Source organism: Epinephelus fuscoguttatus, linkage group LG4, assembly GCF_011397635.1.
Source record: "Epinephelus fuscoguttatus linkage group LG4, E.fuscoguttatus.final_Chr_v1".
Taxonomy (NCBI): Eukaryota; Metazoa; Chordata; class Actinopteri; order Perciformes; family Serranidae; genus Epinephelus; species Epinephelus fuscoguttatus.
The window spans coordinates 38,982,588-38,996,069 of record NC_064755.1 but is presented as its reverse complement, the minus strand read 5'-3'; the positions used below and the strand labels follow the sequence as shown (position 1 = coordinate 38,996,069).

The 13,482-nt window shown below is 37.2% G+C and overlaps 1 protein-coding gene across 2 annotated transcripts in view; it reads right to left on the bottom strand.

Moving 5' to 3' along the window:
- The window catches only part of ambra1b (autophagy/beclin-1 regulator 1b), a 38,134-nt gene extending 25,073 nt beyond the window's left edge, over positions 1 to 13,061 (bottom strand). For both annotated transcript variants that reach the window (XM_049573646.1, XM_049573648.1), the window contains exons 1-2: positions 12,762 to 13,061; positions 2,177 to 2,382 (exon numbers count right to left, since the gene is read on the bottom strand). In XM_049573646.1, coding sequence (XP_049429603.1) covers positions 2,177 to 2,308 — 132 coding nt within the window. In that variant the 5' untranslated portion in view covers positions 2,309 to 2,382; positions 12,762 to 13,061. The remainder of the gene's footprint in view (positions 1 to 2,176; positions 2,383 to 12,761) is intronic.
- Between the last annotated feature and the right edge of the window lie 421 nt (positions 13,062 to 13,482).

The following is a 13,482-nucleotide window of genomic DNA, read 5'->3' as shown; positions in this document are numbered from 1 at the left end:
AACAGGCCTCACTGGGCAACATGTGAATAGTGTCGTGGTCTGAGACGGGCTTTAGAGGGACACACACAATAAGAGCAGTGTTGGTGCAGAGAGGACGCACTCGAGGGGCTGCAGACAGAGAGAGAGGACGGACTGAGTCTGCCTCATTTTGGTTTAAAACACACGAACAAACATCAGGTCGGGTTAATCACACTAAAGTGAGACAAAATGTGCTTCAGTTAAAAACAACATAAATACTGTGAGGCAGCTTGTAAGAAAGAGAAAGAACCAGAGGCAGAAGTTGGACACAGTTCACCTTGTACGTGTTCTGTTTTAAAATCTAGTCTTTATCTGATTCTGTAATGTCACTAGTTTATTCTTATATTATAATCATCGTTGTTACATTATCATAGTTAGCTCTTCCTGCTCTCTCCTTAGTTTCTCCTCCTCTTCCTCTCTTTTAACTCTGTGTTTTTAACAGTGTTGGATCATCAGCTGTCCTGACACCTTTTTGTCCCTCCTGGCTGTTGGTTTATTCCACATGTTGGATTTTAAACTTTATCCTCCGGGGAGATTTAGCCTCTCCTCTTCTCTCTCTCTGTTTGTTTCTTTCTCCTGTTGAGTGAATGATGTGCTTCGGGTCTGCATCTTGTGTGTTTGTGTAGTCTGTCCTCTTTCCAGATTACATGGTGGAGAGGAGGTTGTGTGGCTCAGGCTCTAGCTGCTTGGAGACCTCTGAACCTGCTTGACGTCCTTCTGGATCCAGCTTCTTCAAATACATTGCATCCATAATTTTGTAATCTTAATTATCTATGCCAGGCCTATTCAACTGGTGGCCCACGGGCTAACTCAAGCCCACTGATCCAGCCAGACCTAAATTATCGCTGGATTTTCAAATTTCCTACGGGCATTGAATGCATTATGTGTGAGAAATGCTTCCAAAATCACTTTATTCTACATGTTTTATTTAAATTTCACCAAAAATGAACCGTCTGCATCGACCAGATCCTGTAATAAAAAACATTTAATTCTGCACTCCTCAGCACAACTGAGGAACTCGGCTGAGACAAACAGTCATGTGACAAAAGTTCAGTCAAACTTTGACACAGAGGAAAAGGCAAGACCAGTTCTTAGTAGAGGTTGTAAAAATGTAAACTTGAATGTAGTTTTAAAATTGTGGTGCTTGTTGAGTTAAGTGCACACAGATAATAAAAATAATAGATCAAGCCCCGCGAGCAAAAAGCCAATAGGGGTAATATGTTAATGTGGCCTTATCTGAACAAATGATGTACAGACAACAAAAGTAAAGATTCATGGAGAACAGTTCATTCAGGAAGGCTATTTCAGGCAAGGCTGCACCGAAGCAACAAACACTGAGGAACAGTCTCTAAAGGACAGAAAGGAATCTCCCTGAGGCAGTGAAAAGGCCAAAAAAGATTTAAGAGAGGGTTTGTTATTTCATACTTAATATATAATATAAATAAATAACAGTTTGGACACTGGAATTGTTTTTCTTTATAAGCTGCCGAGCTATTCAACTGTCATACACATACACTGGATTGATTTTAGTAACTTTAATGTATTTCACGTGTGCACTGTGCAGCTGTAGAATCTAGGAAAATGGACGTATCAGATAGGGATCTGTATTGGTAGATGACCTGGATCAGGGGCCAAAATACTTGGCTCGGCTAAGTATTTTGGGCCATACACATGTTGCATGATTTGCACCCTCAAAGTTCCTCAAAGGCGCAGCCACACCACCACTTCTATGATTTTTGAAGCCTGAATGCAATCACCAGAAATAAACAGCTAACACTGGGCTTTAAACAACGTACACCACAGTCACAGGACTTTCACATTGCCACCACAGCGAGGCTGTAAATCCTTGTTCGGTTTGATGATGTTCTGCGGTCTCATTTAGCCACTTGTTAGCAACCACCTTTATTAAGTCACATAAAAGCATTTACGTTAATCTGACATCATTCAATTCAGACTTGTGTCGTGTTGAAAAGGTTTCAGGTCAGATTTAGTAGCGTTTAGTAAATCACCTTGGTGTTTATTCAGACATGAGACTGACGTATTCAATAACTATAATGTTGATGTAAAAGGTTTTGAGTCTGGAAGCCTTAAAACATCTTGAGATTATTTCTTATTATCTAATGTAAGGAAAAAACTCTGACTGATGTTACTTTCATACCTGACTCTGCCATTTCATCCAGCGGACTTTCTCCTCCACCAGCAGCTGCAGGAGCCTCTGCGAGCCAAAGGTCTGGGAGCCGCGCTCCCGGCTGGACAGGATCCGGACCGAGTTCCTCTGACGGGACGCCATGTTGCTACCGGTGGCCTTGGCTGATTGGCTGCTCACTCCCACTGCTGCCAGTCCGTCGCCATGCAGAGTCTAGGCTGAGAGAGAGCAGAGAGAGCTGTTCAGTGTGAATACATATGAGAGGAAGTTGGCCACGGTGTCATGAGCACAGGGCATGTTGCTTAATAAACCCAACACAAACACAAACAGAGAGGAAAACAAAGTTAAAGGAAATTGAGCTGATCTGACAGAGTGATGTTGTAATATGGGGTTGAGTTAAAGAAGATGAGGTTACAGGGTGTCCTGAAATAGTGAAATATCACTGGACAGGCAACAGAGGGTTTAAACTAGAATCCATTTCTTCATATGTAAAGTGGTTCATATGAAGCTGAAACTATTTATCTAATCTGTTAGCTGGTCGATAAAAATTAATCTGCAACAATGGTGATAGTCAGTGGATCTTAGAAATAATTTTCCAGGAAGCTTCTCAGAAAGTTAGCATTAGTGTCCTTTTCTTTGTTTCTTCTCATTGGAAACTGAATATTTGGGGATTTTGGACAAAACAAAAAACTTAAATACAAACCTGCACCATGAGAAAGACCATAGATTAGCTACGATTGACTACTAGTTAAAGAGAAGTAATAATGAGATGAATTATTATGGAAAATTGCTAGTTACAGCCATGTTGGTCACTGCTACATTATACACGTCAGTGCAGAGAAGTAAAAATACCACAACATCAACACAAGGCCTATGAAATAATAGTCCACGATGCACTGCAAAAACAAGCGATCAGTCGTAAGGATGTTAAAAGTCCATTAAATTCAAAGTTATAAATTATTAATATTACAAGTACAAATTTAAACCTTAGGTGGCCTACTAGAATAATATAATCAATTGTTTTTACAGTCCACTAGATAATTTTTGCAGCTGCTTAAGTGAGATGAACAGACTGAAAGAGACTTATTAAATAAAACAGATGACTTGAATGATGATTTTTCCTTTGGGAACATAATTTACTGTTGGAAAAAAGGTATTAAATCACGATATATTTTATGGTAATACTCAAGATATCGCAACATATTTAATACCGTAATAATATTGAATCATGACTTAAGTATCGTGATGATATCGTATTATGGATTCTCTGGTGATTCCCACCCATTATTTAGAGGTTAAAGCAAAGCTGACTGTAAGGCTGCAGCTAACATATATATTCATAATTGAATCATTTTCTTGACAAATCAATGAGTTGTTTGGTCTATAAAATGTCAGAAAATGTCTATCACAGTTTTCCAAAGCCCAGAAGACATCTCTTAAAAGTCTTGTTTTGCCTAGTCAGGGTCACCAGACCTTTCTCAAGAAAAGAAAGGTCTGGCTGGGCCGACTCTCACTTTAAGATTGGAGAAAAAAACGCCCCGGCTGCTTGTATTTCTTTCAACCAATCACAATCGTTCTTGGCGGTGCCACAGCAACGGTACGCTTGCAAAAATATTGCCGGGGGGAAACAGGTTTTGGTGTAAGACGCCCGTAAAAATATCGCCTACAGGACGCGAACCATGGCAGAAAAATGGCTACATCCCCGCAAGATCAAACACTGCAAAAGTTAGTAAAGGACGTGTTGAAAACTGCAACCGGAGGTGGTAGGGCGGGACTTCAGCGGGTGGCTCGTTCCGCCCAATGAGAAGCTGATCTTTGCAGCGAACTTCCACCCACTCAGACTATGTTTTGCCTGACAGACAAAAATGTTGAGTTTACTGAGATAAAGGACCAATGAAACCAGCAAATATTTGGACACAACGTACATTAATGTCAACGCTAACATGAAATGTAAATCAATGAGTTGAGATGAAGGCTCATAAAGAATGTGTGTTGATTACGGCTAATCATAAAGATTTTCAACCAGTTCTGTGTTGTTGCAACGTGGGCAGTGACGTTAAATGCAAATGAATGATGCTCAGCTCCTTTTGGGCAGCCAGCCCCCGGAGCTCCTCGCTTATCCCGCTGACACGCAGTACAGGGACCCTCTGGGTAGCATGGAGGGAAGCCAAATGTTTCCTAAATTTCCCTTTTACAAATGTAAATCAATCTAGTGGTTAGTTAGGCTTTCACTCACTGCAGCATTTTATTCTCTGTGTTTATTTTCTTGAGAAAACTGAGCTAAATCAGTCTTTAAAAGCTGTTTTAATCCGTTTTATTTTCTCTTTTGCAGATTTACTATATTACTCTTTAATAAAGTAAAAGTATTTCTTATCTGATTAACTGGTACAATACTTAATTACTAAAATAATGGATAGCTGCAACCCTTAAAAAAACAAACCGACAAACATTTTTGCTGGAAAAATGACTCAGTTATCAAAACAATTTTCCATCAATCAACTTATCAATTAATTGTTGAGCTGTAGGTTAGTGTATCCCAACCTTCCCTGATAATCACTCACTGTGATATTAAACAGTGGCCGAGAACCACCAGGGTGAACGCAGTAGAAAACTGGAGGTCATTTTACTGCTTCCATTTATTGTAACTTTAAGATTTGAGGTAAAAGGTTTCATCTGAACTCTACAGCTGTGTCACTACATACATGAGGCAGTCACTCTGTAACATGTTATAACCAACACAGATAATGGAGATCTGAGTTGTAGGATTACTTTGGACTGAACAGCTTCATATTAAGAGGTTCAGCTGTGATCTCCATCAGAGCTGACTGAATGCTGGTCAGTTCAATTCACTGTAAAGGCCCTGAATATGCTGTAGCTAATGCCTCCCACTGATGGAAACATGTCCCATTTCCCAAATGCAATTCACACCTTGATGCTCGACAGAAGGCACACTGTAGGTGGTTGTACTTATTTCAGCCTTAAGTTACATGCACATGTTTAAAAAACTAAATCTTAGAAGATGTGATGGAGGAATCAAAAGGATTTGGTGTGATACACAGATCCAATACTGGACTTTAAGGGCTAATTTTCACAATTACTTTCATTATCAACTAATCTGCAGATTATATGCTCTTTAAGATTTATTGTTAAGTGTACAAAATGCCCATCACAATTTCTCAGAGCACAAGGTGACGTCTTTAATTTTTATATTTATGTCCGGATCAGCAGTCTAAAACTCAAAAGGTATTGAATTATTATAATGTAAAACAAAGAAAAGCAGCAAATCATAACAATTAAAGAGCAGGAACTAGTGAGTGTTTGGCATTTTTTGCTTGAAAAATTACCAAAACGAATAATCAGACAGCAAAATAATGGCGGATTACTTAATCAGTCAATAAACAGGAAAGTTATCGACTTATCTTTTCAACTCTACTGGATTTGAATTCAATAAAATGCTATCTCTAGTCAACATTAACTTTTCCTCTGCCACTGACGAGATGGGGGCGCTGTTACACATCTCTTGAAATAGAACAGCACTGCCGTGTCCAAAAACAAAGAAGAAGATCCACTGGAAACTGTAAGATGTTTACAGATAGGTAGCAGCTTATAAACTGCAGGAAAATGCCGGTGCAGACGGAAAAGTTTACGGTTGCGCAACCCGTGGAGATGTTGATGGTCTCAGCCTCTGATAATTCCTGTTTTGATCAACATCCTGAATCCGATTTGGGCGAAGAAGCTAACAAGTTTGGTGGGACGAAACAGGATCTCCATGATGATGACAGAGGAGATGGAGACAACAGAACACTGAATGCTATACCTCAAAGAGAATTTTATTTCCATTATTGTTATTCTAATTTATACAATTCAAACCGACATAAGGAAATGAGAAAAAAAAATGTAAATATAAAACTGATTTTATACTTGAAAATTACATTCTTTGATTAAAAATGCACTGTTCTTTAGTTTCATGCCTATACTATTTACATATTCATAGAACAAATTATTCTGTGGGTTTGGAAAGATTACTGAATATAATCAAAAATGCTGGCAGTGACTGGCAGCTGAAAAATACAACTCTGGCAGAGAAAGTGTTAAAAGATTATTTTTGTTTGCTTGTGCTAATCTGTGTTTAAAAATCAATTATTTTGATAACCGACTAATTTTTTTGTTCATTTTTTTTAGGCATTAAACAGTGAGAAGAGGCCAAACATTACCTGACTCAAGTTTCTCAGATGAGAATTTTTGTTGTCATGTAAGTGACAGCACACAGAATATATATTTACTTTAATTGAGGCCTTATTTAACTGTGTTTAATATCAACAGACTGTCTGATGCAACGTTTTAAGGAGGGCTGTGGTCACAGACACCGCTGCAAACTCATCGGTCAAAGTGTCATAACCAGTAAGATGTTATAAATATCAAGTGTAAAGTAAAAGGCGAGTGTGAAGCAGACAGACTGCCCAGTTTATTCAGGAACAGCAGGAGTCCTAAAGTTACAAAACAATAAACTATAATTCTAATAGCAACATGTTAAAACAAAGGAGCAGTTTGTCATGTTAAACCTAAAAAACCCCAACTAATTTTACTGACAAGGTGTTTCTTGGTAAACCAGCTGGTTGACCCTCGGTTAGATACTCAGTTTAAGTTTCGGGCTGTTAGTGATGGAAACAAGAGAAACAGAAATAATCGTATCACATGATATTGTTAACCAACGGCAGTGAGAGACTGTAGACACCCAGTCTGCACACACAGCAGCAGTATCAGCCAAATACAGTATCTAACACTGGTGTCAAACATGCAGCTTGTCTGATCACACCAAATTTGTGGATTTTAGTGGCCGATCAGCCATGTTTGGGATGTTGACAGATATTCCTCACTGCGTTTTGGATCATTTCCTCGGTTTGGCTGCTGCCAGAAATCCCAGCATGCAAAGCAGCAGAGATCAGATATGAAGCCCCAACAAGGGAGAGCTGAATCTTTTTAGTTAAAATTCTCTTGCTGTAACAAACAGTCCATTAATCTATTGTTTGATTAATTAGATTTTATAACTAATTAACTGTTTAGATCATTGTTCGAGCAAAAAACGTTTGATGGTTCCGGTTTGTCAAATGTGACAGTGTATTGCTTGTCCTTGTTTTGCATTATTTTTAAGGTTTATAACAAAACAACAACAAAAAAAAGACATTAAATGATTAAATGACATCCTGTTGGGCTGCAGAAGATTGTGATGGGTATTTTAAATATTTATATTTTCCTATGTTGAACAGACCACATAAGTAACTGACTGTTAAAAACAAAAATAAATGGCGGATTAAATACACTATAATTTTGTAAAAGGGCAAACATTACACATATGAGGCTGTTATTGCATTAATATTGCTAAAAAGCTGTAGGTGTGTTAAAACTATTTAGTGTTACTTTTGTGAAATTTGAAAAGAATTTGTTAAAAACCTTCAAAATCTAAAACTATCAGCACATACTGATAACATCAGAGTAAGAATGTACTGCTATAATGTATATAATGTATAATGTATGTTTCAAAATATATTTCTCATGAAGATGTTGGCCCTTTAAAGATGTGTCCCTGATTTTTGTCAACTCTCACAAGGACTCACGTCTCACTTCCTGGTTTCCAAAAAGACAGGAATGTTGCTCAAGTCCTAGTAAGCCTTATATTTTATGACAAATCTATTAAATAATATTGCTATCTGGTGTGTCTCCACCATTACCTGCCAACGTGGTGGCTCCTCTAAATTAAAACTATGTGATAATTATGGTTTAAAAATTAGTACTATAATTAGCATTAAGAGAGCACGTACTTGCTACGACAGCTGCAAACCAAATAAATACACAACTTTTTGTGAACTCTATAGGATGTAAACTCTGTCAGATCTTATTACGTATGCTATTTAAGAAAAAACTGAATGCCTGGGAGGTTGGCCCATTACAAGGTTAACAGTCGAACAGAACGATCATTAGTCGGTAAGATTTCAGAGGTTGCTTAGTCGCAGAAAAAACAACAACATGAAACTCTATTAGGAGCTGCACCTTGTCAAAACAAATCAAAACCTATATGACTGGACCATGTGGGAATTTAATTTGAAAGGACAGACACAGGAAGTGTCCACGCTCAGCAGTCAGACAGGAGCCAGGTTACAAACCAATCACAGCCAACAGATATCTTTCCCTTCTTCTGTAAATATTCAGTAGCACCCAGCACCTGACCACGGCGGTTAAAGACGCAGCACGTGTACGGCCCCTAATTTCCAGGGCTGGTACCTGCGGTTATTCCATAGGCTAGTTAATAACATGTCGGGCAGGAAATCCAAAGTGTGGGATCATTTTGAGAAGGTGAAGGACGAACCCAAGGTGATATGTAAACTCATCTTCATTGGTCGACTACAAACATGACGTATCATGTGAAACATGGAAGTAGCTACATGCCCATTAGCCCACAGCGTCATTAACAGGCGGCTCGCTCAGTGTGTGACGTGCACTTGGAGATAAAATATAGGCCTATATTAATGAAGGTTCATTAGTACGGTTTTGTATTTCTCTGTAATGTAGCACAGTGTTAACAATGTTACTGATACTATTCTTTCTCACACCTTCAACTCAAACCACCAAAATGTATCATTTAATAATTGAATTAATATCATAAACATGCAGGCGACCAGTCGACTAATGGCCCTAAATGACGACTATGGGTCAACCAGGAAAATTATTAGCTGTGGGCAGCCCTAACAATAATGACAGGGTTTTGTCCCAAATATCAAGACTGAGTAAAATCCACCAATAGTGCGGTGAGTTGTCTGAAATGATGCAAACACTGTGCACTATGCAAGACTCTGATGGGGTTATTACAGTCTGCACATTAACATTCCTAAACAGATGTAGTAGGCCTCAGTTTAGTTCCAATATAGATCAACACAGTGCTCAGAGGATCACGCAGGCTTTCCACAGCCCACAGAGAGCACATTACATTACACTGTAACTCTATGACACAGCACATCTCAAACTGATTTTAGATTTTGCCGTGTCATTTACTTAAAACAACATTGTGATGACAGCAATGTTAAGTTCAGAGAGGGAGGATTCTAACTTGAAAAGCTCCAGTTTGGATCTCAAGATGAGCGGGGAAACATCGAGACGAAACACAAGTTAATGAGGAACAATCTGTGAGCAGCCTCCATCAGGCCGTCCTTGATCCCACCTGCTCCAGCGGAGCAGCAGAGGAGCTCTGCGCTCACACTGCTCACTTCCCACTGTGAATGTTTTGAATTGTTTGGAACGGTATGAATGTGGAGGAGAGTTGGGCTGAGGGCAGGAAGGAGTTCAATCAACTTTCACTAAGATAAATAAAGTGTAGGAAAAAACACCAAAGCCGCCTTCACAAGAATGTGATTCAACAAGGGTTTACTTTAGGGCTGCAGCCTACAATGACTTATTGTATCTATTAATCTGTTTGATTAACTGAATGATTTTTGGCTGATAAGATCTCAGAAAATAGCGACAGTCCATGATGGCGTCTTGTTTTGTTTGGTTAGCTGTTCAAAACCCAGAGATGTTACATTTTTGTGTGTGGGCTGAGCAATTAATCAGATTATTATTGAAATTACCAGTGCAATATCCAAATCACAGAAGCAGGTTTAATTTGTCACAACATGCCATTATTAATGAGGCGTAGCGATGCTCAAGAGATGCCCTGGACTACAAACCACATTCCAGTCATAAAGGAATATTAGGGATGCGTAATAATATCGACATGTCATCAGATTGGCCAACATGCTTTTTCTTAATTTGCACAATGAATGAATATTACATACATTGAAAAGTATTGTATTTCGTGTCTCCATCTACTGGTGGTGAGTATGCATGCATAATATGATGTTAATTCCACTACAGAAGAGACTTGATGATCACTACAATTAGGTGGGGAAAAAGGTGGATATTGATATCGGTATCGGTTACTGGTCAAGTGAGTTGTTACATATCAGCATGTCAGATATCGGCCAAAAATCCAATACCATGCATCCTGAAGGAACATGCTTGTTTGGAAGAGAGACCCAGCTAAAATAACATCATCATCATATCTATATATTTTTTTTCAGTGAAAATAAAATGCAAAATCTGCTATGCCCACTAAAATCACAACTCATATTGTTATTAGAATCTGTCAAAAATAATCGCAGTATGATTAATTTTTTTTTTTTTTTTTTTTTTTTTTAACATATTATGGAGCCCTCGGGTTCAGGTTCAGGTAGGGCTGCTTGATTATGGAAAAAATCATAATCATGATTATTTTGGCCAATATTGAAGTCACAATTATTTATACGATTATGTCTTGAATGCATTTATTGAACATTTCTTTTTGAAAAACACTCTCCCATCAAATGTTTTGAGGTATCCTTAAAATAAAAATACATAATAGTAGTAAAAAAAAAAAGATATATAACATCAACTATCTTGAAAACAAGTACTAGATAAAAAAAAAAAAAAACAAACAAAAAAAATCAAAATTCGATTAATTGCACAGCCCTAGGTTCAGGTTACTTTATTGATACCCAAGGGTAAACTAGTTTCGCAGTCGAGAGTCAAAACATCCATCACAGTTTCAACAATCAAAACAAAACATAAAACATAGAATACAAGAAAGACATTTAAAATCAACAGAAAGTGCTGCCTAGATATAAAACAGAAAAAAAGTCCTTACACTGGAAGAAGATGGAACCTGCAAATGTCTGACATTTTTAACTGATAAATAATTTAAACTACTGATTATCAGAAGAGTTAGTGATTCATTATTTTGTCAGTTGACTAATCAATTAACGGGGTAATTGTTGCAGCTCTACTTTATATTATGACAGAGGCAGATATTATTTGACGGAATCAAAAATCAGTTAATCGATTTGCACAAAAATAATCAGCAACTTTTTTTGCTAACATATTGAGTCAGTTCCATCTGATTATTTGTGATGATTTCTGCTTTTCTTTGTCTTCTGTCAAACATCTGAAGGTTTTCGACAGTTGACTTGGTGAATGTGACTGTTGTTTTTTTTTCATACAAATTTTACAAACCAAACAATTAGGCTAGTAGGCTACCATAACTTAATTTGTAATATTTATAACTTAACTTAGTGTCTATGTGACAATATAACACTGCCACACAAAAATATTGCAATACTATGCTGTATAGATTATTTCCCCCACCCCTAAAAGCAATCAATTGATGGAGAAAATAATCAGCAGATTAATCCATAATGAAAATAATAATTAGTTAATTGTTCAAAACAAGCTCCACTTCCAACAGTAAAATCCTGTTTTTATATTAATGCATGAGTCACAAGGGACGGTTTTATAATACTTTTAATACTTTAACTACATTTTACTGATTATATACTTTTACTGAAGGAACATTTTCAGTGCAGAGCTTCCACTTGTAACAGAGTATTTTACTGTGTGATATTAGTACATCTACTTAGACAGAGATGGAAATGTCTCAGTATTGTTTGTGTGAACAGATCGCCAATCTGTGTGTTAATGCGTTAATCTGTAAATATTTAACACCTTCCACAACATAAAAAAAGAAAATATCTGAGCAAACAATTAATTTACAAATAAATGAAAAACATCTGCGAATATCTTCATAACATAAATAACTTTCAATCGATAAATTGTTATTTTGTGAATCACAATTCTACATTTGCCGATTTACAGTCGTTTTGTTTTGTATTTTTGTTTGTTCATTAACAGATCTGTTATATATTTGCAAAATAGTTTTGTAAGCTCCATATTTGTAGATCTGTTTTACATTTGCAACATAGTTTTTAGAGTTTGCAAATGTTTTTGTGTATATGTGGAGGGTGTTTCATATTCAAAGATTACACATTAATACACTGATTGTCAATCTGTTCACACAAATAATACTGACACAAATCTATCTCCACAAGTAACAGAGTATTTTAACACTGTGACATTACTACTTCTACTGCAGTACAGGATCTCCACCTTTGCCTTGATACCAAAAATTAATACTTAAAATAATTCTCTTTGACCTTTACTAAACGAATGAGCAGCTCATTACTATACACCATCTGACTAAATATATCTTTGTAATGATCTGACTTGTGCGCGTGATTAATGACACATAAAAAGAGATATATAAACAATTTTTGATGAAAGACACACCAAAATAAATACAGTCAGCCTTCTCAGTAGTAACGTTATACATTACGAACAAACGGATGCCAGTATGTTTCTGACAGCAGTTTTATAATGTTAGCCTTTATAAGGCTCCACAGTTTGTATTGTGGCTACCATGACAACACCCAGCTAAACGTTACTTTTAACAGAAACATTAACAACCCCCTAAAAAGGACATTTAGGCGGTGTTAGCTCGCCTTTTAACCCTGTTCTGATGCAGCTAACCAAAGAGCTAAATTGGCTTTCCGGATACGAGCCAACCATCGGGAAAATCAAGTTATTTGGGGTTTAAATAAGATTAGCGTTAACATACAAACACGAATACATTAATAACGTTCAACATTTCAACGATGCTGATGTGAAAGAATGAATAAAATCAAACTGTATGGCCTACCTTCCGTTACCGACTCGCTCTCCGGCTGTGCCATCACAGGCGATGCTAACAAGCTAATAGCAGCTATGCTAGCTAGTTAGCTAGCTCGGCCAAAAACGGAAAATGTGGCCGCCGCAAATAATAAAACTATCTATCGCTAACATCGGTGATCTGCGGTTATTCTAAAGACGCGTGTCCACTAAAAGCAATGGACATCATTCTGATCACCTAAGGGATGCAAAGGAAAAATGTTTTCTAAGGCATTGGTCCAATGTTTGACTAGCTGCCCGATGCGAGTCTGCTACTGCGTAACTAGCTAACTGCTAGCTAGCTATCCACACATACACACACATTCACAGGCTTATCAACAAAGCGCCGATTACAACTAATCGAACGCTCCTTATACAAACGTCCATTCACCAAAATCAGTGTTTTTTATGATGTAATCCAGTCACCAAATGAAAAAAAAATACTTTTACTACTTCTAAAGATATCTACATTCTCTTGATACACTTATGCTATTCAATCCGCTGGGTGGTAAACACCATAATTGCACCAGAAAGAGGCAACTCTTACATCGACTAGTAACCCTGGAAATATTTGCTTTATGAATGTGGGTCAATTATTTTATTTTATTGAATAAATAAAAATGGTTTCATTATTCTAATAATTTAGAAAGCATTTACTAATATGCTCAATCACTCTGACCTAAAAAAAATAATTTAAACATTAACTTTCACAA